The 27,992-nt window shown below is 48.5% G+C and overlaps 5 protein-coding genes across 5 annotated transcripts; 2 read left to right on the forward strand and 3 right to left on the reverse strand.

Moving 5' to 3' along the window:
- Window positions 1-671: 671 nt before the first annotated feature.
- On the forward strand, window positions 672-6,222 carry KVR01_011797 (uncharacterized protein; the record flags this gene model as incomplete). Its single annotated transcript, XM_044794246.1, has 5 exons — window positions 672-991; window positions 1,073-1,376; window positions 1,441-2,902; window positions 2,989-4,931; window positions 4,984-6,222. The coding sequence occupies 5 exons, from the start codon at window positions 672-674 to the stop codon at window positions 6,220-6,222; spliced, it is 5,268 nt and encodes a 1,755-aa protein (XP_044639506.1).
- Window positions 6,223-15,821: 9,599 nt separating this feature from the next.
- KVR01_011677 (uncharacterized protein) lies at window positions 15,822-18,235 on the forward strand (the record flags this gene model as incomplete). The annotated part of the gene is made up of 3 exons (XM_044794624.1): window positions 15,822-16,396; window positions 16,497-16,684; window positions 16,917-18,235. The coding sequence occupies 3 exons, from the start codon at window positions 15,822-15,824 to the stop codon at window positions 18,233-18,235; spliced, it is 2,082 nt and encodes a 693-aa protein (XP_044639386.1).
- A 580-nt stretch (window positions 18,236-18,815) lies between these two features.
- Window positions 18,816-20,882, reverse strand: KVR01_011538 (uncharacterized protein). Its single transcript, XM_044784678.1, has 3 exons — window positions 20,439-20,882; window positions 19,638-20,375; window positions 18,816-19,562 (listed from the first exon to the last, which is right to left on the reverse strand). Exons 1-3 carry the CDS (start codon window positions 20,799-20,801, stop codon window positions 19,101-19,103), a joined length of 1,563 nt encoding a protein of 520 aa, XP_044639247.1. The 5' UTR covers window positions 20,802-20,882; the 3' UTR covers window positions 18,816-19,100.
- Window positions 20,883-22,549: 1,667 nt separating this feature from the next.
- Window positions 22,550-25,579, reverse strand: KVR01_011540 (uncharacterized protein; the record flags this gene model as incomplete). The annotated part of the gene is made up of 1 exon (XM_044787129.1): window positions 22,550-25,579. The coding sequence occupies one exon, from the start codon at window positions 25,577-25,579 to the stop codon at window positions 22,589-22,591; it is 2,991 nt and encodes a 996-aa protein (XP_044639249.1). The 3' UTR covers window positions 22,550-22,588.
- A 388-nt stretch (window positions 25,580-25,967) lies between these two features.
- KVR01_011517 (uncharacterized protein) lies at window positions 25,968-27,474 on the reverse strand (the record flags this gene model as incomplete). Its single annotated transcript, XM_044789406.1, has 2 exons — window positions 25,968-26,977; window positions 27,048-27,474. The coding sequence occupies 2 exons, from the start codon at window positions 27,472-27,474 to the stop codon at window positions 25,968-25,970; spliced, it is 1,437 nt and encodes a 478-aa protein (XP_044639226.1).
- Window positions 27,475-27,992: the final 518 nt, after the last annotated feature.

A 27,992-nucleotide genomic window follows, 5' to 3' on the forward strand; every position in this document is an offset into this window, starting at 1 on the left:
CAATCAACAGCTAGTAAAGAAGCCAATACACAGCTTGGATTAGCTTCGATACTTCCTCTATTTTGCCCTAGGCTATAACCTTTGAAGAAATAAATTGCTTGTTCAAGAGGCTTTAATGTAGTAAAAGGAACAGGCTGGGTCTAGACTTGTGGATTCTACACATGTAAGCGGACCAAAGCCTGCATCTCCTTCCCAATAGTATTAGCGGTGAGAAGAAATGTGTGAGAGGTGTGAGATAAGACAAATGTTCTAGATGCGAAGAAGGGGCGAATACGCCATGCGGCCGCGCTTCGCATGAGGGCTAGCCATTTTGTTTCCCGAGGGTGTAGGAGCAACGTTTAGGATGTGTAGGTGCGCGTGTGAGGAAGGATCTCGAATGTGTCTGAGAGTGGAGATAGTAATGTGATAAGGGTGGGCACGCCGCTCAGCAATAGCGATATGACTAGACGATGATGATGAATCTGTGGCGCGCTCACGTCAACTGATACGTTCCTTTGACATGAGATTTGCCGCAGGAGATGTTTGCAAATACATCAATTATTACACATCTATATAAATATGATCAGTGTTCTCCGTCAGTATTCTTTTTAAAAGTTTGAGCAAGGCGAAGTCATAACATCGCCTATTCTACTTCCGCATCGGCCGGTTCAGAACATTACCCATCATTCATCATGACACGGGCTAAGGTTCTCTACTTCTCCGGTGAAATACCACAAGGTGACCCGGAAGGAGATCAGCAGGACTTGTTTAGAAAGCTGCACCTGCTAAGCAAGGAGAGAACTCACACTGTTCTGGCCTCCTTCCTCGAATCGGTGACCTCAGCCGTGAGAGACGAGTGCAGCCGCCTGCCTCAGAGTCAGAAAGTCCTCATACCAAGCTTTGAGAGCGTACTGGACTTGACAGACCATGTTCTTGACTTGAGGAAGACTGCATTCGGTGCAGCTATCGAACGGGTCTTGGTCATCGTCTTTCAGCTCGGCAGTTTTATTGCGTAAGATCCATCCATCGCCTGTTCCCACACACTAAACGTATTGGACTATGTGGCAGGCTTGAGGCTAACTGATAGTTAAAGATATCACGAGGCAAAGCCTCTCGAATATGACTTCCAACCTTCCAATACGTTTCTCATCGCGAGAGGCCCAGGCTTGCTTTCAGCTGCGGCCATCAGTCTTTCACCCAGCCTGTCGATGATTCCAAGCATCAGCGAAGATATTGCGAGAATCGCCTTTCGTTTCGGACTTGTCGTTGATCAGGCTTGCCGCTCGCTTGAGGTGTCTCCAGATGAGATCAATTCAGAAGGAGCCTGGATATACTGCGCGTATGGTGTCGAAGAAGACGCTGCTGTCCAAGCAGTGGAGCGTTTCAACTCAGAAAAGGTAACCGACGCGCCTGAGATGTCTCCGTGGTGTCAAACATTCATGAAACTAATATCTACTCAAGGCATACCCCGAAACCAATGCGGCGTCCATCTTCAATGTGGATGGAAAGTCTGTCAGCGTCGGTGGCCCACCGTCGACGCTCAAAGCCCTGTTCTCCGAGTCTGAATATTTCAAGCAAGCCAAGGCCGTGCCCATGAAAAAGGTCCAAGGGATGTGGCACACGGGTCGAGTTTACAGCACGGAACATGTCCAGCAAATAGTACCGGAGATACAAAGTACTCACCACCTGTACCTGGATTTATTCTCTCCAGTTACAGGGTCCCCAATCAAGCAGACACAAGCAACTCCTGCGCTCGAGCAAATCATGGAGGAGATGCTCACTCAGAGGATTCGATGGGACAAGACCATCGAGGGAGTCACTCTTCGACTGAAGCATTTGTCATGTGACACTATCCAGCTGATCGCCATTCAGCCGTCACATTATGTGGAAAGCCTGCTCGACCATTGGCGAGCTGAGATTCCACCAACAGAACCGTCGAGCCAGGATATGATGTCCGCCGTTATGGATCTTCCTTTAGGGCAAAGTCCACCTCGGGACGCCAAGTCGTCCAAGATCGCCGTAGTAGGCATGGCGTGTCGTTTCCCCGACGGTGCGGATGACCCGGAAAAGTTCTGGGAACTATTGGTGCAAGGGCGAGATGCCCACAGTCCGGTGCCCCCCGATCGGTTCGATGTCGACACTCATACCGACCCAGCTGGAAAGAAGCCCAACGCGTCCAAGACCCCGTACGGATGCTTCGTGGACTCCCCTGGCCAGTTTGATGCTATGTTCTTTGGTATGTCTCCCCGAGAGGCGGAGCAGACAGATCCAATGCATAGGCTCGCCCTAGTCACCGCTTATGAAGCCCTGGAGAGCGCCGGCTACGTCCATGGCCGGGGTAGGGTGCATACCCGGCGGGTGGGCACATTCTACGGGCAAGCCAGCGATGACTACCGCGAGGTCAATTCCGGACAAGATATCAAGGCATACTTCATTCCTGGAGGATGCAGGGCCTTTGCTCCAGGGCGCATCAACTACTTCTTCAAATTCTGGGGACCAAGTTTCAGCGTCGACACGGCCTGCTCGTCCAGCTTGGCGGCTATCCAAGCAGCGTGCACCTCCTTATGGAGTGGTGACGTTGATATGGCGCTGACTGGTGGTTTAAATATCATCACAAACTCGGATGTCTATGCTGGGCTGAGCAATGGCCACTTTTTGTCCACCACTGGGAACTGCAAGACTTGGGACGAGAAGGCTGACGGATACTGCCGAGCCGACGGAGTTGGTAGTGTGGTCCTCAAACGGCTGGAGGATGCCGAGGCTGACAACGACAATATCCTTGGAGTCGTATTGGCTGCCGCCACGGACCATTCGGCCGAGGCTGTGTCCATAACTCATCCACACGACGTCGCACAGTCACATTTATATCGCCAAGTGGCCAGGCGTGCTGGGGTGGACCCACTATCGGTCGGTTACGTTGAGAGTAAGTCAATAGTCTTCTGTGCTCGAACAAAGAACTACTTTCGTCTAGAGGATGCTCAAACAGTCAGCTAACTTTGTATCGCGCAGTGCATGGCACAGGTACTCAGGCAGGAGACACCAACGAAATGCGGTCCGTCACGGATGTCTTCGCCCCAGCCAGTCGACGCCGGAGCTCGCCCCTTCACATAGGTGCAGTCAAGGCAAACGTGGGGCATGGTGAGGCCGCTGCTGGAATAATGGGCTTCATGAAGACTATGCTGGTCCTGCAGAAGGGTCTCATACCTCCCCATATCGGTATCAAGACCCGCTTGAACCCAGCCCTACCTGGAGATCTGGCCGAGAGAGGAGTCGTCATCCCGTACAATGCGAGCAGTTGGCAACCGAGAATTGAGCGCAAGAGGCTGGCTATGGTGAATAACTTTGGAGCTGCAGGGGGAAATACCTCCATTATCGTGGAGGAGACCACTCCGCGACCGAGAGCGGCTGAGGACACACGAGAGGCACACCCTATCACCATCTCGGCAAAGACCGCCCTATCCCTGCAGGAGAACATCAAACGCCTCATAGGTTTTGTCGAGTCAAACGTCGACATTTCCGTGGCGGATGTTTCCTATACTTTGACGGCGCGTAAGAGCCATTACAACTATCGTGTCTCTGTCCTCGCCACAACCCTAGCTGATATTGCCACGATGCTTCGACCTCACATCGAAACCGCCATAACCCTAACACCCCATTCCGGGAAACAGCCTCATATGGCTTTTGCCTTTACCGGCCAGGGCACATTTTACTTGGGCATCGGGGCGCAGCTGTACAGAGACTCCGCCCTGTTCCGCCAACAGCTTCTTCAACTGGATCATCTCTCACAGAGGCAGGGTTTCCTCTCGTTCTTGTCAATAGTCACTGGGACCTGCCCCCCTGAACACGTGTCGACTGTCACCATGCACCTGGCAATTGTGTCCGTCGAGATTGCCCTCGCACGTCTATGGGGTTCTTACGGCATCACTCCTGACGTTGTCGTAGGCCACAGTCTCGGCGAATACGCCGCATTGGCCGTTTCCGGTGTTCTTTCTGATAGTGCCACCGTGTTCCTCGTGGGTATGCGGGCTCAGCTGCTGACCTCGGCCTGCACCCCTCGCACACACGCCATGTTGACAGTACGAACTTCGGTCGAGAACGTGACCAAAGCGGCTGCTGGTCTTCCTTTCGAGGTCGCTTGTATCAACGGCCCAAATGAGACAGTTGTTGGCGGCCCGATTTCAGATATGAAGACTATTTCAGACTCTTTGACTGCAGCCGGGCACAGAGCCATAATCCTGGACGTCCCACATGCTTATCATACCAGCCAGATGGACTGTCTCCTGGAGGAATTTGTCGAACGGAGTCAGGGGATAGAGTTCAAGAAGCCTCGAATCCCAATTATTTCTCCGCAACACGGCCGGGTCCTGACAGAGGAAGACACTGTCGATATCTCGTACTTGGCTTCTTCGACTAGAGCAACGGTGAACTTCGCCGGAGCCCTGGAAGGCGCATGGTCTTCTGGAGTGATATCCTCGTCCACAATCTGGCTCGAGGTAGGACATCATCCCACCAATACGGGTTTCATAACCCGCACACTACCTTCGACTCGACTAGCATGTCCCAGCCTCCACCGAGATGCCGACAATTGGAAGACTCTGGCCAAAACGCTCACTGCCTTCTACGCAGCGGGTGTCAACATCGACTGGAACGAATACCACCGACCCTTCGAACCTGGTCTGCGACTGGTCGATGTCCCAACGTATGCATGGAACAATAAGAACTACTGGATTCAGTATCGAGGAGACTGGAACCTCACCAAAGGCCGATCTGATACCGGACTGATCACCAGCTCACCTGTGCAACCGAATCATTCATCCAGCATTCACCGCATCGTGTCCGAGACCTACAGCGTCACCACAGCACAGGTTTCGGCGGAGACCAATATTACCGACCCATCACTCCAAGGCGCGATTGATGGACATGCGATGAACGGACATGGAGTTGTCTCTTCAGTGAGTTGAACGTGCCGCCGACTGGAATTACACCAGTGCTAATACCTCACAGTTCCTGCACGCAGATATGGCGTACACATTAGCCACATATGTCTTGCAAAAGGCGCCCAAGAACCTTCCAACTCCTCTCGGACTCAACGTTACAGACTTCGAGTATCATGAGCCAGTGGTCAAGCAGCGAGACACGAAGTCTGCGCAGCTGATCATGATAAACGCCGAAGCTGACTTTGACCAGATGAGTGTTCACGTCAAGTGGTACAATCCGGCCACGAAGCATTGGTACGCCCACGCCACGGTTCTGTGCCAGGACACTGCAGGCTGGCTTTCGGACTGGACCCGCCAAAAGAAAATCGTATCCAGTCGAATTGACGACCTGAACGCGATGGCGAACACTGGCAGAGCCAACAAGCTCTCCACAGATCTCGCCTACAGCCTCTTTGCCAAGCTTGTGCGGTACTCCGAGATGTATCAGACCATGCAATGGGTGACCCTCAACCAGGATGAAGCCGTTACCGAGGTGCTGTACCCTGAGCACACGAGCGGGGCGTGGACTGTACCGCCGCATTTCATCGATGGTGTGGCGTCACTGCCGGGGTTCATTCTCAACGGCGGAACCCACTATGACAACAAGAACAACTTTTTTGTCACACCATCTTGGAAGTCGATGCGATTCGCCAAGCCACTTTCACCCGGTGGTCGATATCAAGCCTACGTGGCCATGGTACCCGGCGGTGACGGCCACAGCTTTGACGGAGATGTGTATGTCCTCCAGGGTGGCGAGGTAGTCGGGCTCGTGGAGGCTATCAAGTTCCTCCAGTGGCCAAGGTCGATGCTGGACCGCTTCTTCAGCCCGCCAGATTTACCAGCAAAGGCGCCAGCATTGCCCTCGCGCCAGGGTGAGCGGCAACCGCGTCCCGTAGTCTCGTCGACTCCGCCCTACTCAGACGAGGCCGCGTCACCGCTGACGATAGATGTTCACAACGCCAACGGTTCTCAGATGTCGGCCACTAAATCCACGTCTCCGCAAGTCTTGACACCTGGGACTTCGAGTCCTCCCGAGCAGGCGGCAAGGACGGATGTGATTGGTCGTGCCATCGACCTGCTCGCCGAGGAGCTCGCTGTCGACATTGGCCTTCTGACGGACGAGGCACAGGTTTCTGACCTGGGCCTCGACTCCCTCATGTCGCTCGTCATGTCAACGAGATTCCGGGAGGAACTAGGAATCGAGATAAGGGATGCGTTCTTCTTGGAAATCTCCACGATTGGAGATCTCAAGAAAATGCTTGGGTAAATGGATTGAGGGGCAGAGAAAATACCATAGAGTCAGTATCATCGAGGGCGTAGTTAGCTACGCTCATGACAGGATGCGCTCCTACACTGAAAACTTTCCACACGCAGACTGTTGGTGGTGCCAGTGTTGGTCTGACGACAAAGACCTCTGAGTCTTACCTTTCCACAAATAGAACTCTAAAGCTAGACTCTCCTACTAAATAACTAGACAATGAGAACTATATTTTCCTCCGGTCTATTCAAAGTAAGTCTACGCGGGGCCCCCAGATATCATAGAGCTCTAACAACAGCTGAAATTCTCCGCACATGTTTCTGGCCATTGGGGTGTTTGTGTACCTTAGGAATTCCTACGTGAAGGTCATCCCGTAAGACTGGGCCTTAAAAACGCACTCAATGTGCCTTCGTATCTTCAATGAGCTATACTCCGAAACTGTCGAGATTAATGGTAGTGCAAACTGAATCACGTGACAATGTGTCGTTCGAGAGCTATCTACCTAGGTACCTAACTACTCTGCCTGCTTACAACCAGACTTTGGATATTGTTTTTATAGGTGTGGTTACACCATATAGAGAGATGTCGGACTTTAGTACTTAAGTAACCAGTCATGCTAACTCGTTTCACTTCTCTTCCGCATACGTCCGGGGACATACATGGCCCCTTCATAAGGTGCTAAACACTTAAGACATAGTGTTTGAAAACAGATAGTGTCAATGATAGCGGTCAAAATACGATAGGTGGCGCATCTTCCATTCAAACTTCCCAAATGTGATGAACCTCGACTGCCTAGATGATCCAGGAATGTAGCAACCCAAGCAATACCGAACGCTCCATTCGAGTAAGTCAGCGCACCGGTCTGCGCACAACCCCACCAACGCACATCATTTCTAAAATAGATAATATATTATTATTAATTCTACACATATTTTAAAAATCTATATTAAATATATAATAAAAAAATTATTTTATAGATATTAATATTAATAATAATAAATTAAGTTATATAGAATTTATATTTTAATAAATAAATAAATATATTAAATACTTTATAAAAAATAAATTACGTTATTAAAGCCTTTATATTTTATTAATATATAAGGATCTTTTTTATATAAATAATAAAAAGTTAATATTTTTAAAAGAATTATTTAAAATTAGAAATCCTTTTTAAAGTTTCCTTACTAAATATAAGAAATATTTTTATAAACTTTAAATTATTATAAAGAATACTTATTAATAATATATATTATTAACTATATATATTAAATCTATTAAAAATATAAGCGTTTTAATTTTAAATATTCCTATTTATAGAAAATTAATAGAATAAATTATTAAAGATTTAAAAAGTAGAGTAAATTCCCTACTTATTTTACTCTACTTTTCTTAAATCTTTAATAATTAATTCTTATAAATTTCTATAAATATAAATATTTAAAATATAGGTAAATATTATAATAATATATATTTTTATCCCTTTTAAATATAAGGCTAATAGACTTATAATTATAATTTTATAATTAGTTTTTATTTAATTATATTATATTATTATAACTTTATTTAGTTTCTAACCTTATTTAAGCTTTTTTAAGCTTTTTAATATTTTCTCTTTAAAGGAGTTAAATCTAAAAGGAAGCCTTTAAGCTTAAATTTAAAATTTTTATAAATTTTAATTTTCTTTAAATTAAGTTTATAATTCCTTAATTTTTAAAAATATATTAACTATTTTAAATATTAATAACTTTTCTTTAAAGTAAAGGTCTACCTTTATATAATTATAAATCTAATTATTAATAACTATTTCTTCTTTTATTTATAATAAAGCTATTAAAATTATAAACCTAAATACTATATATAATAATAAAGTATAATTACCTTATTTAAAGGTTGTCTTTTAATTTATATAATAAATTAAGTAACTACTTTTAAGTAGTTTTACTTATAATATAATAAAGCTAATAGTCTCTTAAGTTTATTAAATAAATATTTATTTATAAAGTAAAGTTAAAACTTTAATTAAAGGAATAATAGCTTTATCTTTATCTATTTTAACTAACTTATATTTATACTTAAATTATATAGCAACCTTATATATAGTGCTTAATAGCATTAAAATTAGCTTATAGTTCGTAATAGTTTTAACTTTTAATAGATAAATTTATATTAAGGTTAATAGTGCTAGCCTAAACTAGTACGGTTTAGTATATTAATATAAGAAGGTGTCTTCTAATAATAGATAGTATTATAAATAATTATAAAGTTATTATAAAAAGTTTTATATAATAAACTTAGTTAAGTTAATTTTTAAAAGATATATTATATTTTATATTTTTAAAACTTTAATTATTTACTTTTAATTTAGTAGTGAAATTTAAAAATATAAATAGTTTATATATATTTTTATAATAAAACTTAATAATTCATCTATTTAATTAAAGTAAAAATTAAAATTTAATATCTTAATTAATTCCTTAAGAAATTACTAGTTATTTAATTAAAAGAATATTAAAGTTTAATAATTTATTTCTAACTTATAATAGTATTTCTTAGTTATTTAAAAAAATTTCTACTATAAATGAAAAATCTAGTATTTAATAGTATTAAATTTATAATTATAAGAATCTTATAGATTTAAATAAAGTATACTGAAAATCGACCTTTTTGGTGGGAAATGTGTGTGCGTTGGTGGGGATGTGCGCAGACCGGTGCGCTGACTTACATGTGAAACGAGTTGTGTGGCCCACCAGTATGAAATCGATAAATCTCTGAGTTTGTCGGATTCATACGGTGTGGAGAATTCAGTTTTAAAACCAAGTATATGCAGATGATCATCTTAACTAGTTAGGCTGTCCTACTGAGTTGCTCCGAGACAGGAAGTATGCTGAGACTGGCTGGTAAAGGTGCCGGTGTTCGCTCTCCACAAACCGCTCCAGCAACCACTGCTGCTGGCCCTCCATATCTTCCCACTCATTGGGGACCCAACCACCGAATAAATCCCAAAGACACAGGTCAAAAAAGTACTCGCCAGGATTACGGGGCAAACCCTCAGCCTGCTCCAATGGAGATTCTTCAAATGATGCATTATCATAATCGATGAGCACAATTCGCGGTATGGTCAGTCCGCACACTTTTTCGCCCTGCGAATCCGTTGTGACAAGTACGACATTTCGCCCAGCCAGATCGCCGTGGAAAAGACCAGTTTTGAACTGCCTCACATAACCATCCAGAACCCGCGCAAGTATTTCTAATCTGTACCCCTCAGGGTAGTGAAAAGCATCTGTGCCCATACTTTTGTCGTGATTGTTTTGGACGCGCATATCTTCAAGGCTGACCCCATTCAAGTGCTCAATGAGGACTAATCGGATGGGCCTGGTTTGCGGCTTGCCATGGATGGTGATGGGAAGCCAAAAGATCCAGGTGGTAACCTCGAGTATCTCCTTCCATTTTCCAATGTGCTCATAAGCTGCGGCTTCGGCTTTGTAATCTCGGTCCGCCCCATATGCACAGTCTTTCGGGTAGGTGCCAATGTCAGATTGAAAGCAATAGTATAAGGGATCATAGAACTTGGCAACAGCTCGGAATGTCGTGGGGGTCTCCCCGTTCTCTTCTACCAGAGTAACTGTACAGGCGGCAATCTGGGCTCCTCGTGCCTCCCCGACCGCAATTGGGGCAGTTATGGTCAACTGGGCAGTCTCATTCTCGGCGAAGATGGGGTTTCCGTTTGGAGGGTTTGCTACGACAGCTTCACTTTGAGTGACGTTTTCGAGATACCCCATTGAATCAATGAATGGTCTTGATTTCTCTCTTTCAGCATGATGGCGATATATTTTCGTGCTGAATCCCGGTAGGTAGGGGAGGCGCGGCTTATCGGGATCTTCCGGGGGAGACCAGAACTTTAGGGGTGGTGGTCGCTTGGGTCGCAGGAGGACATCTTTCAGCCATTGAGGTATGTGTTCTGCATCACGAATCTGCTGCTCCTCTGTGGCGAGCTCATCCTGTTGGTCCATGGTTGTGTCTTCCGACATGTCGATGCGCGGGTCTGAGGAATCTCAGGGGAATGTTGGGGGATTGGAAGGAGAAGGCAGGGGCAAAAGATGATAGACGGACTCAGAGTATTCAGAACATGTGGTGGGTTAAATTGGCAATTGGACTGACAAATTACTGTCCGACAAGCTGACTTTTACCGTCTACCAAGCAAGGTTTCAAATTGGTAGGCCAGGCAGTGATCTATTGTCGCAGCTTGTTCTGTGTTGGTTGGCAGGGTGTGTTGGACTTGTGGGTTCTTAACTCATTTGCGCCCCACTTGGCCGCATCCTGGTGGATAGAGTATGTTGGTACTTGACATGTTAGTGGAGGTTTGCTCGAATCACATCCAACCGCTTGCCTTGGATTATTGCAGACATACCAATTTTTTATGTCATCCAACGGAAGGTCAATAATATCATATTTGACTGAGCCCAAACGAGGCCGGTTACAACATGAGGTAGTAGCATTGTCGACGGCTGCTCAAGAGCATTATCGTTCGGCCGAAAAAGGATGAGTAGGTGGACGCAAATGATGGGTAGATGAACGTTGGTTGGTGTGAAAGCTGTTCCTGATACTGCAACGTATCTGGCCTGGCCCACTTTAGATAACAATTAAACCTGCAGTGATGATCACTTGCTATATTATGCTAAGCCTGATCCGTTCCAGGCTTACCTCTTCCCTTCCTCTGTTTTGGATCGTGCGGCCTACCTACTTGGTACTCAACACCACAGAATTTGATACTCACTACCCACTATACCAATATCAACATGGCTTCTTCACCCCCACTTCCAGATCTCATTACCTACAAGGCCAATTGTCACTGTAGTCAAATTATGTTCACAGTCACGATGCCTGATATTACCAAAGGCAAAGTCCTACGATGCAACTGTTCCATCTGTGTCAAAAACGGCTACCTTCTCGTCTATCCAAAATGCGAGGACGTTAAATTTGTCTCGGGAGAGGAAAGCCTGTGCGGGTACCGTTTTGGGAGTGCGCAAAAGCCACACCGCTTCTGCCCACGGTGTGGTACCAGCATTCTCATTGACTTCTCAGAGTCGGACAGAGAAATTGAAAGAACGGTCACAGCTGTTAATGTGAGCTCATCTTTCGACCACCCCCTCCTGATTTTATGGCAGCTAATTCCCTAACATTTGTTTAAATCATGACATATGAAGCTAATGGCTTAGCAGATCAGAACATTCATGGACTTCGGGGAACTTGTAAAGGATTTGGAGTTTCGAGACGTTGATGGCAAGCACAAACTCCAGCCGCCTTACAAAGAGCCTTGGTGACTGCGGATGTGCGAGGAATATGTCTTCGTGAAGCTGTACTAAGAATGAGGAAATGACCAGTTGCCGGGTGACCGAATACCAGTGTTACGTGGAGTAGGGTACATTAGCCCATTAGCCCCCAATCGGCGCTGGTGGGGAGCCAATGCGCTAAGGACCAACAGTCTGGAAGGAGATAACAGCCCATTTGACTCTGAAGCGAGGCGCACGGAGTTATCTGGTCTCTAGTCTATTCCGTATACATCCGAGGATATACATGAGACTTTCATATACGTAGACATGTTAGCACAATATGCAAGCTACGTGCCTATAACAATAGCAGATAGCTAGTTATGCGGTATGTGTAATAGTGTGTATCCTACCTGTACCTACTGGTCAACATTTTAGATATTAGGTTGATTCTAAAGACTGACGGTGTAGGCAGATAGGTTGTTGATTCCTCTTAAATGGTGGTTGCCTGCGCCTAACCCGAGGCATTTAGGCCTGGCCCGGGACGTTGGCGGGCGGCTTACTAATCAAGTCTACGGATCCACAATAGTGTAGGTTTTACCTAGCTAAGTGTGAGCAAGACAGCTATACTAGTATATAACTTAGAAAAAGCTACATATTAGAATAAAGGGATGTGTTGGGAAATAGGGATGTGTTGGAAAAATCGGACGTGTATGGGTGGGTAGCAATAACAACTTGCTATAACACACACTGTGAGAAAGTCTGTGGTACCTTTCACGGCCCGTGTCCTGTTTCCCGGCCGGGCGATCGGGATTCCGAGCATTCTGAAACACGAAAGAGGGGTACTTGGTAATTGTTAAAAGGTACAAAAAGGTGTTAACAGTGGCAAAAAATGTACTTGGACGGGAATTGAGCCCGACGTGGGGGTCGAACCCACAACCTTGAGATGTATCTCTGTCAGAATCGTGAGGTTATTCAGAACCAGACGAGGTCCTTAAGAGTCTCACGCTCTACCGATTGAGCTAGCCGGGCGTCGTGAAGACGCCTTGATCGTTGGAGGACGAATGGATTGCGTTCCTATGGAGCGTGGACAAATCAGTAGAGACTCCTTAATATTTAAAATCCTATCTTTAATTCTTAGTTTTAAATATTTATTATTATAGTTAAAATAAAAAAATTAAAATACTTTAACTTTAATAAAAGTATTAATATAATATTTAATAAATATTAAAATAATATAAGAATTAATTAGATATATAACTTTAATCTTATATTATATAAATAAAGTTAAAATAAAGTATATTACTTCTAACGGCACTAATAACTATAATTATTAACACTATTAATCTAAGGGCTAATAGATAGTAAAATAGTTCTATCTCGAGTCTAGAATAGAATTAGAAATTATAAAAGTCATGAAGTACCTTTAAGGCACTAGCTTAGTAGGTTAAAAATGTAGGATATATAAGCTGCATCCTGCGTACGCAGCGACAGGGCTGCCGCTCACTACACTCAGTGTAATCAGTGTAGTGTAGTGCGTGTAAATACGCCCACTACACCCCATTACACTGAGGGGATTTTGAAGTCCACTACATCACACTGAAGCATCCAGTGTGTGTAATGTAGTGGGTTTAGAATTCGAGTGTAAATAGGGGGGGGGGTTGGGGGAGGAGGGAGAGAGAGGGAGAGGAAAGCTGACTAAGCAGATAGATAAGATAAGATAAGATAAGATAAGATGACTTTTACCTACCTATTTACCTATCTATTTACCTACCTATTTACCTACCTATTTACCTACCTATTTATTCTATTTATTTATTCTATTTATTTATTCTATTTATTTATTCTATTTATTTATTCTATTTATTTATTCTATTTATTTATTCTATTTATTTATTCTATTTATTTATTCTATTTATTTATTTTATTTATTTATTTTATTTATTTATTTTATTTTTATTCTATTTATTTATTTATTCTATTTATTCTATTTATTCTATTTATTCTATTTATTCTATTTATTCTATTTATTCTATTTATTCTATTTATTCTATTTATTCTATTTATTCTATTTATTCTATTTATTCTATTTATTCTATTTATTCTATTTATTCTATTTATTCTATTTATTCTATTTATTCTATTTATTCTATTTATTCTATTTATTCTATTTATTCTATTTATTTATTTATTCTATTTATTCTATTTATTCTATTTATTCTATTTATTCTATTTATTCTATTTATTCTATTTATTCTATTTATTCTATTTATTCTATTTATTCTTTATTCTATTTATTCTATTTATTCTATTTATTCTATTTATTCTATTTATTCTATTTATTCTAATAGTTAAATAGGTAGTTAAATAGGAAAGTTAAATAGGAAGTTAAATAGGTAGTTAAATAGGTAGTTAAATAGGTAGTTAAATAGGTAGTTAAATAGGTAGTTAAATAGGTAGTTAAATAAGTAGTTAAATAAGTACCCCCCCCCCTATTTACACTCGAATTTTAAACCTACTACACTACACACACTTACACTAAAGGTCTTTACATTACATTATATTTACACTAAAGGTCGAAGTATTTACATTTACATTCCACTGGTGAGCCCAGTGCGTGTAGTGTAGTGTACGGCAGCCCTGCGCAGCGAGCCCATGTCACCCCCAAAGTGCAGCGACAAGCCTCGTGACAACATTTGAACGCTGGGAAAAATCCTGGTTGTTAAATATGAAACATTAGCCTCTTGCTGTCCGTGGTATAGTTTAAATGCTCTGTCATTATTAGTTTACTGCCATTCACGACTTTGTACTCAACCCGCATCCCAACACACTCTTTCTACAGTCATCTCAGGCTCAGCAGTTAGCAACAGAGGCTACAACAGAGCTCAAGTCAGAGTTGTATAGTTTGGAATGACGATAATAGAATGCATCCGCTGTTTTGAATTAGAGACCGCACCGAAGATCGTCTCCCGTAGTGCTCAGGCTAAAGATACATGGGTCGTGTCAACGAGTCAATAATCTCCTACGCTTATTACTTCCTAACTTATAAAAGCTACAATCCCGGCTCATCCGGCGCGGCGTCTACGCTCGTCTGATTTTTATGGGGCAAAAGGGGCCGCATGAATATTTAGGCAGCCAGAATGGCCCTTTCTTTATCACACATGACTAGTTCTTCATTTAACCTCAAAGCATATAAATACAGCAGGAGCCATATGGGCACACGTATACTGACAAGGTTACCTACTGAACCTTTTTAACCAAATACCATTCTTCCTCTCCTCACCGACTACACCATGCAGCTCAACGCCCTTTTGACTTTGCTCTGTGCGACGGGTGCGATCGCCGCGCGCATAATAGGTTGCCGCATGCCAAACGGGTCCCTTAACCCCAGCGGAAACATTTGTACCTCTGCAGGTGGCAGAGTAACGGGAACGGTAAGACTCCCTTTTTTAACCCGAGTCATACGAAATCATCAGGTGTCTAGATCATCCCTTGCTGACGAAGACTGCACAGGGCCGATGTTGCGGTGACAGTCTTGTCGAAGCTCGTTTCATAACTGGCTGCAATAACAATGGTGGCTTTGTCGGGCCCAGCGAGGTGTTCGGGGGTTGTTAACAAAAGCCTGGATCGAGTTTCTTCATATTAGCAGTGACTACACCCACACATACCAAACAAGCGTTCATGTTGAAATAACGCCAAAAGCATCGTCCGACGATAATGGTATTCTTATTAGCATTCACATACGGAATCAAAGCGTTTGAACGGCCTATTTTTATGCCTGTCACTGCTCACGTCTACAAGGGTGTATCCTGGATCTGTCCCTTTTATCAGCTCCTTTTGTGTGTTTCTATGCTTTACACTTTTCTCAGATGAGAAATTGATCATAGAAATGTCCCTGCCATTCCCCACTACTATTTTTTACATGGATTGCATTCAATATTTAGTACTACAGACGTGTGACATCCTGTTGATTGTCTCGGGTCGAGGTCCAAATAGTTGATGATCCTTAATCACTGCACGACGGGCTCGCAAATGCTTTAGTGTGTATAGACACTGAGAATCAAATCTATGTACCCTCCAGTGCTGACAGGATAACGTCCTTCCTCTTGTGGAACCACGTGCATATGCTTACCTAGGTACGCATTAGCAGGTCCGCGCCAAGTGCACCAGGCCAAGGTGAGATGACAGGACGCCACAGGCGACCTTCGTACATCATCGTAAGCACAGCAGTTGATCTGCTGCCTGTGCCGACTTCCCGTCTCAATCCCGAAGACAAAGTGCACTGCTACAGCCTCTCTGTAACTGTTATCCCGTTGGAGAAATCCGATTGTGTCCACGATGACCCTGGAAGTCCCCAGCAGCAGTGTTTCCGCTTTTGAAGAGTGGTATGCTACGTATATGAGCATGACAGACTTTGACGCCGACGAAGCTCTGCGCTCTCTGAAACTGGACCCAGAGGACCTTGAAGCTTTCGAAGCCGAGGTGGTTGGCATAATGAGGGAAGTGACTCTTGTCGGTGAATTCTGTGTCACCTGCCAAGCCATGCTGGACAACTGGCCAGAGTTTGACCGGAGAAACAGGCCGCGTGAAAACAGTATAGCGCAACTGTCAAAAGCCCTGGAGAGGAAACTTCCAGCATCTCCAGCCTCGCAGGATCATGATGAAGGTCCCAGATACTGGAGACACCGAGACCATGGTAGGACCACAGATTTAACATGCCAGTCAAACCTTGTCAGACGAAGAGCAGCAGCCAAAAGTGGCTGTAGGTGCTGCTTATTGATCGTCGGTAGCATAGAGGACGTTGGGAAATTCGAAGACTATATCAAGGCCGACAGAATCCTTCAAGAGCTTGGCAGATCGTCCGACATCCACATGGCGCTCAGTCTCAAGCGGGAGTACCTGGTGCCAGACAGGTATGGACGCTTGTTCTCTCCCGAGGTCGCAATTAGCCAGTTACCTTCTCTAAAACTCTATGCCCGAATAACTCCACTCGTTCCTATCAGAATCGAGCAGGTTCGACCTTCCAGACTCGTCGTCGTTGAAAGCACAGTCTGAGGCGATGGATTGTTTCGCTAACACTGTTGATAGTGACGCAAGACCAGAAACGTACACCCTGCAGATTAGCCTCCCAGGACGGCGGTGCGTAGAGTCCAACTCTACAAGCCAACCCTTGATCCACAGCTTCCCCGTTAGTCACGATTGTAAGTACCTAGATACAATGAGCGACACACACTGATATCATGATCCACTTTAACACGAGATTTCATTAAGTGCAACGCCATCTCTCTCTGCGAAACAACGAAGTTCCGTCTGTGCCAGTCTCCTGCACAGAGCTTGTCAAGCAATGGACAACAGTTTGTCTGGAATTTCACAAAGACTGTAAATCAAATCGGCCATCACAATACCCGAAACGACTTCTGTCAATATCAACAGACTCCGTTCGACTTGTATCAACCAGCGGGTGGACTGGAACTCCTCACTATGCAACGCTCAGCCACTGCTGGGGTGGGCAGGGGTTCGAGACCCTGCTCTCGAACAATCTTGAGCAGATGCATGTTTGCATACCGGGAAACCTGCTCACCAAGACGTTTTCAGATGCAATTGAAATTTCTCGGGGAGTGGGTCTTCATTACCTGTGGATTGATTCGTGGTGCATCGTGCAAGACGACGACCAAGACTGGGAAATCGAATCCGCCAGGATGACTTCGGTGTACGGCGGCTCAGCTCTGAACATCGCGGCCTCATCCGCAAAGGACGGAACCCAGGGATGCTTTCCACGTCCCACCGACCATTCTGGCGGCTTCGAAGCCGAGGTTTGCACCGGTGGCCGAAAAGAAACGCATCATTTTATGCCATCTGGCTTGTATAGGAGGTCTGTCAGTAACAACCCCCTTGCGTCGCGGGCATGGGCCCTGCAGGAAAAGGCTCTCGCCCCGCGCACTCTACACTGCCTCGACCAGGGCATGTTCTGGGAGTGCAGGACGACCATGGCCTCCGAGGACTTCCCAGATGGCTTCGGCGGGAGCGCCGCCGAGTCCCATTTCGCCAGGCAGAGTCAGCTGCTACACCCGGAGCGGATGGTTCGGTTCTCGTGGGCCTCGCTTGTGACTCAGTATTCCGGATGCGAGTTGACCTATCCCAGGGACAAGTTGGTCGCCCTTTCGGGGATCGCCCGCTTCGTAGGGGATATCAATGAAGACCAATACCTTGTCGGGTTGTTCAGGAAGACGCTTGAGGCCGATTTGTGCTGGAAACCAGTTGTCCCGCAACGTAGACCTCATTACCGCGCACCCTCGTGGTCTTGGGCAGCGGTTGATGGACGTGTTGACTACCCACTAAAGCCTACCTTTGACCACAGCCCCTACATCCATGTGCACGCCATCGCACTTGAAACCACAGGTCCAGACCCCTTTGGCCCGGTAACGGGTGCAAGTCTCACGCTTGGTTGCGACAGAATTCGACGAGGCACTGTGACAGCTACGCAGCCGAGGTCAGCTAGCAGCCAAGGAGGTCTTGCAACTGAAAATCTGCTATATGTCGACTTAGGCCACGAGGATATACTGTTTCCTTTTCATTTGGATTTCGCAGAGGAACAAGACAAACGGCTGGGTGAAGCGTTATTCTACTTGCCCATCCTAGCAGGAAAGAATTGGCACTTCCACCCTGGTGTACACAATGAGAGTGGTTACATGGATGAGGTCCAGACAATATTTGGCTTGGTCATACAAGTGGCTGGTGATTCCGGGGATTAGTACAACCGAATCGGTTCTTTTATATACAATTCATGTGGCGGGTGCGAGAAGGAGTTGTACCACTCAACTCGGACTTTCTTTCCGGGGTTTCAAAGGCTAATATCAACCAGCAATTCGGAAGCCAGCAGGGTCAAGTTAGTCTAATGCTGTTCAGGGTAGTGGTATCATAGCTCAAAAAGATATCGAAATGAATCTCGAAAGCTCTAGATTGATTGCTAAATCATTTGCAGACAGTATCACGTCTTCGTGCTTTGTCCGCCCGGCGTTCCCCTCTCTTAACTGACGGCTCTACACCACTAATAATTCCACGATAAAGCGTCTGGGACTGGAACATGAAAAGTCCTGAAGCCATTATATAAGCCATTTTCTGTGATGCATGAGATAGAGTGTATTGAATAGATGTGAATTTCCTACGCCAACATCGTGATACTGTATTTTACTCTTTCACTTGTACAGACTTTTGTAAGTTGCCTTCATCCCGTCCGCCCACCTGACACGACTGCAATGACTACTTGCCTAAAGGACTGTGCGGTTGAGAGACCAGGAGTTCTAGTCGAAGATTTAATGCCCCAAGTATTGTAAAACGCCTACGGTGCCGTACCGTCACATCTGTCTTTTCCCTCATTATCTCCTTGATGGTTGGGTAGAGGTCAATTATTTGCACATTCTCAAAGTTGTAATGAAGTACCTAGGTAATCATATGTCTTGTCTGTGGAACTCATAGAATCACATCTTCTATTTAATTTCAAAACCAGCCTCCAAAAAGCATTCTCGCTGTGAAATGACTTCCAGCTACCTACCTAGGTACGTACACAGGGCCACTAAATTAAAACTGGCTCTCTCTCGAGTGCCATCTCCCCCCTTTTCATTGCTTTTTCTTTCCGTTCTGGTCGGCGTACCCTTTGGTGAGATGTTCCCCATTGCTGCGTGATATAGGCGCACTCATCTGCTCCCTTGCTGTTGCAACTGTCAAAACAAGCAGAGAAGCTGCTGAGGCCACGTTTCCGATGAAGGACACCACTGAACTCCAACCCGTGGTCGCTAACGGGTAAATGACCACAGCAAGCACAGCTGAGAAGAGCCCCATCGCCGAAAAGACCCAGAAAAAGATCGAAGGACCCGAGGTGGGCCCTGATTGGAGCAGAGGCAATGCTGTAGCAAAATTGCCCAAGACAGACATTATACTGCTTTGGATGAGGTAATAGAAATCCGAATCGCTCGTGGCCCCTATCTCATGCCTCTGTGTTGAAATGGCGAAGCCTTGATAGCCGGGAATAAAGGCGAGAATGACGAAAAGTATAAAAAGTGCTAGTTGTAATGAGACATTCTGAGATATATATTAGCAATCAAACTCAGAGCAAATTTTGTATCTGAACACCCCATAGAAAATGTATACACTCACATGTTTCGTAGGAAGGCGTGCTGTGCATGTTCCCGATTCGGGCTCTGGATGAGGACCTGAGATGCCAGGAAAGATTGCAGCCTTAATTTCCATGCCTTCATCTAGCATCACAACTTCCACAGCTTTATGAAGAACATCCAGCCTTTTCTGAATACTTCTTCTCATAATGGCGATCTCCCGTCCATCTTCCCCATTTGGCACGGTCATTTGAGTCATGTCTTCGACTTTCTTCGTGCAGGACAGTGCCTTGTATTGTAGCATGTACAGGATCGCAGTTCCGAGAGTATTGGATGTGTTGCTTTCCCTCCAATCTAGGAGGAGATCAATAATGAGCTGCCAGTATGGGACTTCGAGGGTGTCTCGCAAATAGACCAGGTATTCCTCGCCGTACTTGAGTCCATTTTTGTAGGCCTTAACATTGTGACTAGAAGCGGGCTCTACCCAGGAAGCGAAGACATTCTCGCAGAATTGTCCAAGAGACCCAATGTAAACAGTCTCGTTTTTACTTGGACCAGAGCTCTGGTTTTGGTATTTGGCGAGGTCATTTCGTATGCGTGATAGATCTTCGCGGATCTTAATGTGATTAGACGCTTTCTCAAATGCTCCAAAACAGTCGGCGAAAAAATGGTCGAGAAAACTGAATTCCTGGGCGATTTTAATCAGACTTTTCGTCACGGCCTGATCTGAGATGTGTACCCGAGGTACATAGCAGTCAGATTGTTCGACTGTTGGAAATTTCTAGTGAAATCATGTTAGTCAATAGACAGGGGGCTTACTGCGTGCGGGCACACAAGAACGTACAGATTTGTGTTTGATATACTCTCTCCTCTGTTCCGAAGGAACATGGTCTACGCCAGTGGCGTTGAAAGAAAACCCACCAAGCGCTGCAGTTCTGCGATGAGAGAACCGATCACTCAAATACACACCTCCAAGATTGGCGCGGCCGACTTCAACACCAAAATGAAAGTGGCTATTTGCCTTGGAGAGGGGCTCCTCGGTATCTGGACGGCGGCGCTTGACTTTCTGATTCATACGGCGAGGTTCGGTACCACTTATCGACCCAGGCGAGTGAGAGGGGCTAGATGTGGAATCCGGGAGCAACTTGATCTCATCTCGACAATTCGGATTAGGCGCGGGACTCGAACGCTCCAACGAGTCTGCCATAGGAGAATCGTTCACAATTTCATCAACAGCGACGAGTTTCGTTTGCCTTCTGGATCAGGTCGAGATGGTACAGCAGTCCAGTTGATCCAGACGTCTAGTATATGAAAGCGGCCCAGAACATTCATTATACGATTCCAACTTTGAATGTTTTACGAACACAGCCTCTTGATTTCATGCGCGTGAATGCAAGTCAGCATCCTGAGCAGGCCAAGGCTATGTCTCCACCAATGTGATTCGCTGCTGAGCCGCCGTGGCTATTTACCGGAAGGCGCAGTGCCAAGGTAGTTTTTCCACATGCACGCCGTCCACGCTAAGATTTCCCAAGGATTCTGTGGCCGCCCCGAGCCTGACGTACAGTACACCCGCCAGAGTGGAGTGAAAGGTCCGCATTGCTATGCAGTGGTCGTGGCAATTTTGTTAGTTGACTGACTGACCCAGGAAGTAACGCACTATATAGACTGTGCCACTGACTGTATTGACAGCCGCTGTAATTCCTTGGGACTCCACTGTGACTGCTAACATATACATGAACTTGCCATGCAATTTGATGAGTGAAGTTTGGGCGACTACATCACAGCTATGCAGATGGTGGTAAGATCAACTTCTACGTGCAGGTAGGCAATAGAACATGCGTGTAATTCAAATCAGCGACCGCTAGAGTGGTAGCAACACTTAGGGTCCGATTAGGGAGCGATATAAGTCTTTAAAAGTGAGAACGGAAATTCGCGTACCCTCAATCGGAAGGCACGTACCCTCCCACTTATTCAGCCAATCAGAGGATAGGACCTCAAAGTCCTCACGACTTTCACAAATAAGTCTTCACGATTTTAGGGACCACAAACAGGGCGGGTTGGTCCTCTAGGAACTCGGGTCGTGCCTACCGGCCCTACTCACGGCCCTCCGCTATGCTTCGCACTCCGGGGCTCGCCCCCTTCGCCCCAGCCGGCCCTTTCGAAAAGAAGTCGTCTTGTATAGAATACTTCTTAGTCAGCAAATGGGTACGCGCCTTCCGATTGAGGGTACGCGAATTTCCGTTCTCTTAAAAGTAGAGGGCGAAACTATGATGGCTTGCACGCGCCTACATAGGTCATAAGATCTATAAAAAAGAACTATTTTATCTACTATTAAGGGATAACTATACCGCTTTTAAAACTATTAAAAAGAAACTATATTTATTTAATATTTTATTATAAAGTATATTTAAGATTTTTAAAGAAAGATATAAAGTAAAGTTAATTTATTTAAATACTTATATTATTATTAATAATATTATAAGTGTATGTATATAGGTGCCTAAAGGCCTTAACTAGCTTCCTACTTAGTTATCTAGTAGTGGCCTAGTTACCCACCCACTTTAAAACCTTAGTATTTCTTTTATAATCCCTTTAAACCTTCCCTTTTATATAGAAGTTAGCGTTAACTTAACTATAATTAATATATTTAAAATAGCTACTTTATTTTTATTTCCTCTCTTATAATAACTATTATTAATATTACTATTTATTTATTAAGATTAGGCTTTAAGTTTTTATAAATATTAAATTTATATATTTTATAATTTTAAAAATAAGTAATAAAATACTTAATAAAAGGGTTAGAAAGCACTTAGAATGTTAAAACACATCCTTTAAAATATTAGATTGCCATGGATTTAAGTACTAAATCACCTTGTTAATTATAGATAGTTGAGTGACAGAGAGCACTCAATAGGAATTCTAGTAAGCTTACCCACTCCCGTATAGAAACTCTTCACAGTGGGCAATATGGGGTCAATTAAAGTAACCATATCAACTAGTACTTTCCCTACTCCCCACCTCCCCATTGTCCTCACATGCATCACCAGCACCCTCAACCTGAACATCCTCATCAGAGCCAATGACCCTCCTCCACTCACCATCCCACTCCCCATCACCCGGCCAGCCAAAACCGCCATCACCACCCTCATCCCCATCCACACTAACCACCTTCCGCAAGTCCACAGAATACATCCCCTCAAGCCTGTCCAGCGCGGCGAGGACGTCGTCCTCGTTCCGGACCTGCACCTCGTGCCGCCGCCCCTCGATGTCCCGGCTGTCCTCCCCACCACCACCACCACCACCACCACCCCGGAACTCATCAGCCCACACCCCCGGGTCAAGAATAGCCATCATCCGCGGGCCCTCCTCCCCCGCACCAACACCAGCAAACAGCCCATCATCAAGCGCCCACCGGTCCGAGACCCCGATGGGACCCCCCCCGGCGTCGTCGTCAACAAGCGGCGCGAGGTCACCGGCCCCGACCTCCGCGGGCCCCCGCCGCGCCCGCAGCGGCAGCACGCAGGCGGCCCCAGCCTCAACCCAGGCCGGCACCCCTACCCCCGTTGTCGTGTCCTTCTCCTTCTTCCTCCCCCGCACGGCACCAAGACACTCCAGGTCCCGCAGCACAGCCTGCGCGAGCACCTCCCCCAGCGCGACCGCCGGCCCGGCATCCCCAAACGCCTCGGGCCAGCACCGGGCCGCCAGCACCCCCAGCTCGGAGGCGTGGCGCCCCTCGCCGAGGCGCCTGACCCGCGCCAGGGCGCGCGCCCCGCCGCCCGCGAGGTCGCGCGCCAGCGCCTCGCCGCCCAGCTGCGCGTACGCCGCGGCGGAGATGTCGTGGACCGTCTTCTCGTCGCCGTCGCGTTTGTGTGTTCTGCTGCTGCGGTGCCGCTGCGGCCGCGCCGGCGGCCCGCGGATCAGCCCGGCGACCCGCTGCCGCATGCGCCACGTCGTCAGGCGCGCGAGGCACGCGTACCGCCACACGATCCCCACGGCGCACCGCAGGCGCGCGCGCCACGCGATGTCGAAGAGCAGCTCGAAGGTGTCGCGGCCGGGCTGCGCGGCGGCCCCCGCGCGCTTCATCCTGCGGGCGGCGTTGACGGCGGCGGGGACCCTGCCCTGCGTGCGGGCGTGGGAGATGATGGTGTTGTAGCTCGCCGTGTCGGGCTTGTACGGGATGCGGTCCGTGTCGGCCCGCTCGGGGGGCATGGCGGCGAGGTAGCGCTTCATGCGGTCCAGGAGGGCGAAGGCGTCGGCGAACCGCCCGTGGCGGCAGAGGACGTCGAGGACGGGGTTCGCGGCGTCGCGGGTGAGCCAGTCGGCGCCGTAGCGCTCGTCCTGCTCGGCCAGGAAGGCGGCGAGGTCCTTCCCCTGGCCCATGGCGTGCTCGGCGTCGAAGCGCGCCATCTCCTCCGCGACGCGGCGGACGGCCTCGGGCGTGGCGAGCAGGTTCTTGTCGTTCATGGCGCGGAGGACGTGGCTCTTGACCTCGACGGACTCGAACATGCGCAGGAAGAGGATCCACGTGTCGAGGTTGGGGTGCAGGCCCTTGCGCCGCATGCTGATGACGGTGCGGCGGAACTTGCGCAGGTTCCGCGCCGCCGCGGGCGCCCTCAGCAGCAGGTTGAAGACGTCCGCGTCCATGCGGAGCCCGAAGCGGTCCATGCTGTTGTAGACGCCGCGCGCCTCGGGCAGGAACTTGTCGCCGCTGCGGCAGAGGAACGACAGCGCGAGCTTGAGCGCCGCGCACGAGATCCACGGCTTGGCGTCACGGTTCGTGAAGGCGCGCTGCAGCCGGCGGGCGACGGCGCGCTCGTGGTCGAGCAGCACGGCGTGCTTGGTCGGGTTGTAGAGGGGCGAGTTGAGGTGCGGCAGCATCGCCGAGTCGGTCAAGGACGCCACGTACCGCTCAAAGGACGCGAACGACATGTGCACCGGCCACGCCGTCTTGTAGGCGCTGTAGTCGACCTTGACCCGCTGCCAGAGGCCGCCCTCCTCCCGGGCCAGCGGCGGCACGAAGAAGTCGTCCTCGCTGAAGGACTCTGTCCTGGCCTCGCCGGGCCCCAGGTCGGCCCAGAGACGGGTGATGGTGATGCGCCCCGCGATCCTCCTGAACTCGGCGGTGGCGGCGTTGATGGCGGCGCGAGTGCCCGACACCAAGAGCGACGAGGGCGCGCCCGGGGCGTCGGCGCTCGAGACCTTGATAGAAGCCCCCGTCCGCCGTCTGATGGATCCGATCTTCTCGTCGCCGCCGTCCTCCATGATGGCGTCGAACTTGTCCTTGGCCAGCTCGATCTTCATGCCATCCTCGATCCACTCGTCCGACGCCACCGGTGTATTCCTGTATAGTACCGCCAGGGCATCGCGCCAGTCGGTGGAGGCTGGGTTGACCTCGATGCCTGCTTCCGTGAGGTTCTGGAAGTTCCGATCGTAATAGACCTGGGTCGAGACAGACGCCTGGTGGGCCCTCCAGCTCTTGCGCGTCTCCTTTTTGTTCGGGTAGGTTCGGGCGGGCTTGACGAAGACGGACTGAGCCAGCTTGCTGCGCTCCAGCTCCCTCTCCAGCTCCCTCTCCAGAATCTCCTCGGGGTCGAGGTGTGAGGGGCCCTTCTCCTTCTTTCTCTCCCGCTTGGGTGCCTCGGAGAGCCAGTCCCTCAGCTCTCTGGCCTCTTCAGTCTGGCCGACAACTTCTGGCGGCCGCACCGGACGGCGTTCGCTGGGTTCGCTGGGTTCGTCCACATCGTCCTGCTGCCTTTCACCCTCCTCTGTGCCTGTAAAGGCGGTGCCTGCATCCTTGGCTGATGTTTCGGGCAATCTGAGGTGCGCCCGAGTCGAGAATAAGGAGCTCGTCACAGGGACAGCGAGGCAGATGCGAGGCGGGCGCTGGCGCGGGCGCAAGACGAGGGGCCACTCCCTGGGAATCAGAAGGCCGAGCGTTCGCTGAGGTCGGGCCCTCCATATTGCATTGATCCCCAGGGACATTTGCTATGAAGGTATCATTCTGTGTGGTGGGTTTTGTGTGCGCCGAACTCGAGTGGCAGGAGGCGCATGCGGTTTGTTGGAGGGTTTGCAGTTGCAGAGTCGAGGCCGACGGCGGTTGAAGCTGCAGGCCGATTGAGATTTTTCGGCGCCGGGTCGCACCCCAGCACCAGCTCTGCCTTATCGATAACAAACTCGATAAGTGCCCGGGGACGGTCACCCCGAAGTACCTAGGTACCTCGACGCGATCAACGCGCATTGCAAGCCTAATTACTATTGTCGCTCAAAGAAATACATATTGAGGTGGTTGATGCGATGGTGCAATGCACGGTAAAATTGTCGTGTAAACCCTTACTACTTTTTTTTCCCTTTTGACCATGTCCAGTAATTATTATGTGGTTTTGCTCGGCTCACATGGGCCACTCTGGTCGACGCCGCGCCAGTCCTCGGTCCATCCCTCGCACTTGTCTGTCGCCGTCGTCGACTGCCCTTCCCTAACGAGCTTCTTGACGTCGCTCCAGTACTCCAGCCGCCTGCATTCCTCGTCCGCGTGCCCTATAGCACCTTTCAAATTGTTACTTCTGCGCTGCAGCGTGCCCGTGTCGTTCTCCTTGAGTTCCTGCTGCGTCTGCTCAAAGACCTCGTTCAGCTTGGCCAGCAGGACCCTCCTCGAGGCCTGGAACACAAAAATGGCCATGATATCGTGCATCCTGTGCTGCAGATGGACCAGCTCGTCCCCTCCGTGCTGCAGGAAGTTCTCCACCGCCTCGATCTTCTCGCGGTCGATCCGTGACCTGGTGAGTATGGCCATCAGGGTATCGATATCCTCGATGTCGGGCTTCGCTCCGGCCTCGGCCGACACCCACGAGATCACGCTTGGGCTGTGCCGGCTGTTGCGGCTGCTTGCCCTCCCGGCGGTGCGCTCCGTCTCCATGCTCCGGCGGACGGTGAAATACTCCGAGTTGAGCATGTGGGGGTCGTTGGACTCGGGGTCCCTCTTGACCCTTTGGCGAGTCCATGCCCGCCGCCGCACGCACGAGTTGTACCACCTAGGCAGGTGCCAGGAGAACATCTTGGCAAACATGAAGCTGTACTCCCAGCCGTTCTCGTCGACGCCCTCGTCCCTGTTGATGTGCCATTCGGGCCACGACCACACCCAGCTCGGGTCCGGGACCTGTGCGGTGTGGATGCTGGTCGGGCTCGGCTTGTGGGCGAAGTTGGTCCAGTTTGGAGGGTCTAGCTGGCCTAGGGCCTTCGGGGAGAAGAGGGGGATCCCACAGAACATGCCGCCTCGCTCATTCTCGTATAGGATGTCGATGGCCGTCTCGGGGGTTGGCTTGCGGCGCTGGGTGCCGTTTGCATCTGAATGGGTACGCTGTGGCCCAACGAGCGGCGTAGGCTCTGCTGCGTGTCAGAAAGATGGGGTCTTTGCCTCGCGCACTCGCTCGTGTCCGTCCGTGTAGATTCTCACCTGTTATTTGGAGTTCAGGGAGGGCTGCATTGCGGGCCAAGCTCTCTTGTGACGCAGCCTTTTTGGAGGCCTTTCTGGAGCGCCTGGAGGTCGAGGAGGCACCACTGGTTCTACGCCGTGCTGGGCTGTGCTGCAGCGGGGCCCTCTGCGAGGCGGACGGGCCCTCCCCAGAGTCGTCAGCAGCCTCCCGATCCTGTTCTGCTGCTGCTACCCCTTGCTGTGATTCTGATTGTGCGGTAGATGTCGGGCGCTGTTCTGCAGACTGCCCTGGCTGGTCTGGCTGCTGCCCCTGCCCCGGTTCTGGGGACAGGGCCTGGGGGGTCACGGCCTCTGCAGCATGGTCGACGAGGTTGATCTCGTGGTCATAGTCGCTGTCCTTCAGGGGCGGGGCTCGGCGCGAGCGATGCGCAGTGGAGGGCTTTCGCATGGCCAGAGGTCGACCCGAAACATGACGAACGGGAGAGAAGAGCCCGGCTGGGGTTTCAGGCCCAGGCGCAGGAGAGCAGAGATAGGTGGTGGTGGTCTGGTGACGGGTGGCTGAGCGGAGACGATCCCAGCGCTACTGATGGGGACTTCCAGGTCCTCAGGGCCCGCCCAGATGGTGGATGGTTTGGTTGGCTGGCAGGCTGGTCGGGAGCCAGAGGCGTCGACTGGTTTGGTTTGGTTCGGTTCTTGGACGGGAACGGCCCTCAGCCAGCCGCAACGCACCAGTGGCGATTTGGTGGCGCCTAGAGGAGTGACACCAAGTCCATAGCTTTGTCGAACGGGCTGAGCCAGTATAATATCACAACTTTGGAAAAGCTGGCTGCTGAGAACGGGATGAATATGAGGATATTTCTAGGAAAGAGGATGGGAGAAGTAGGATGGTCCACATTGTGGATTACCCGTGGGTTCGGCAGGACGTCTCGAGCTTGCTGGGTGCTGCTGTTGCTGCTGCTGTATGAT

The sequence above is a fragment of the Diaporthe batatas genome, assembly GCF_019321695.1.
Source record: "Diaporthe batatas strain CRI 302-4 chromosome Unknown Contig00016, whole genome shotgun sequence".
Classification (NCBI taxonomy): domain Eukaryota; kingdom Fungi; phylum Ascomycota; class Sordariomycetes; order Diaporthales; family Diaporthaceae; genus Diaporthe; species Diaporthe batatas.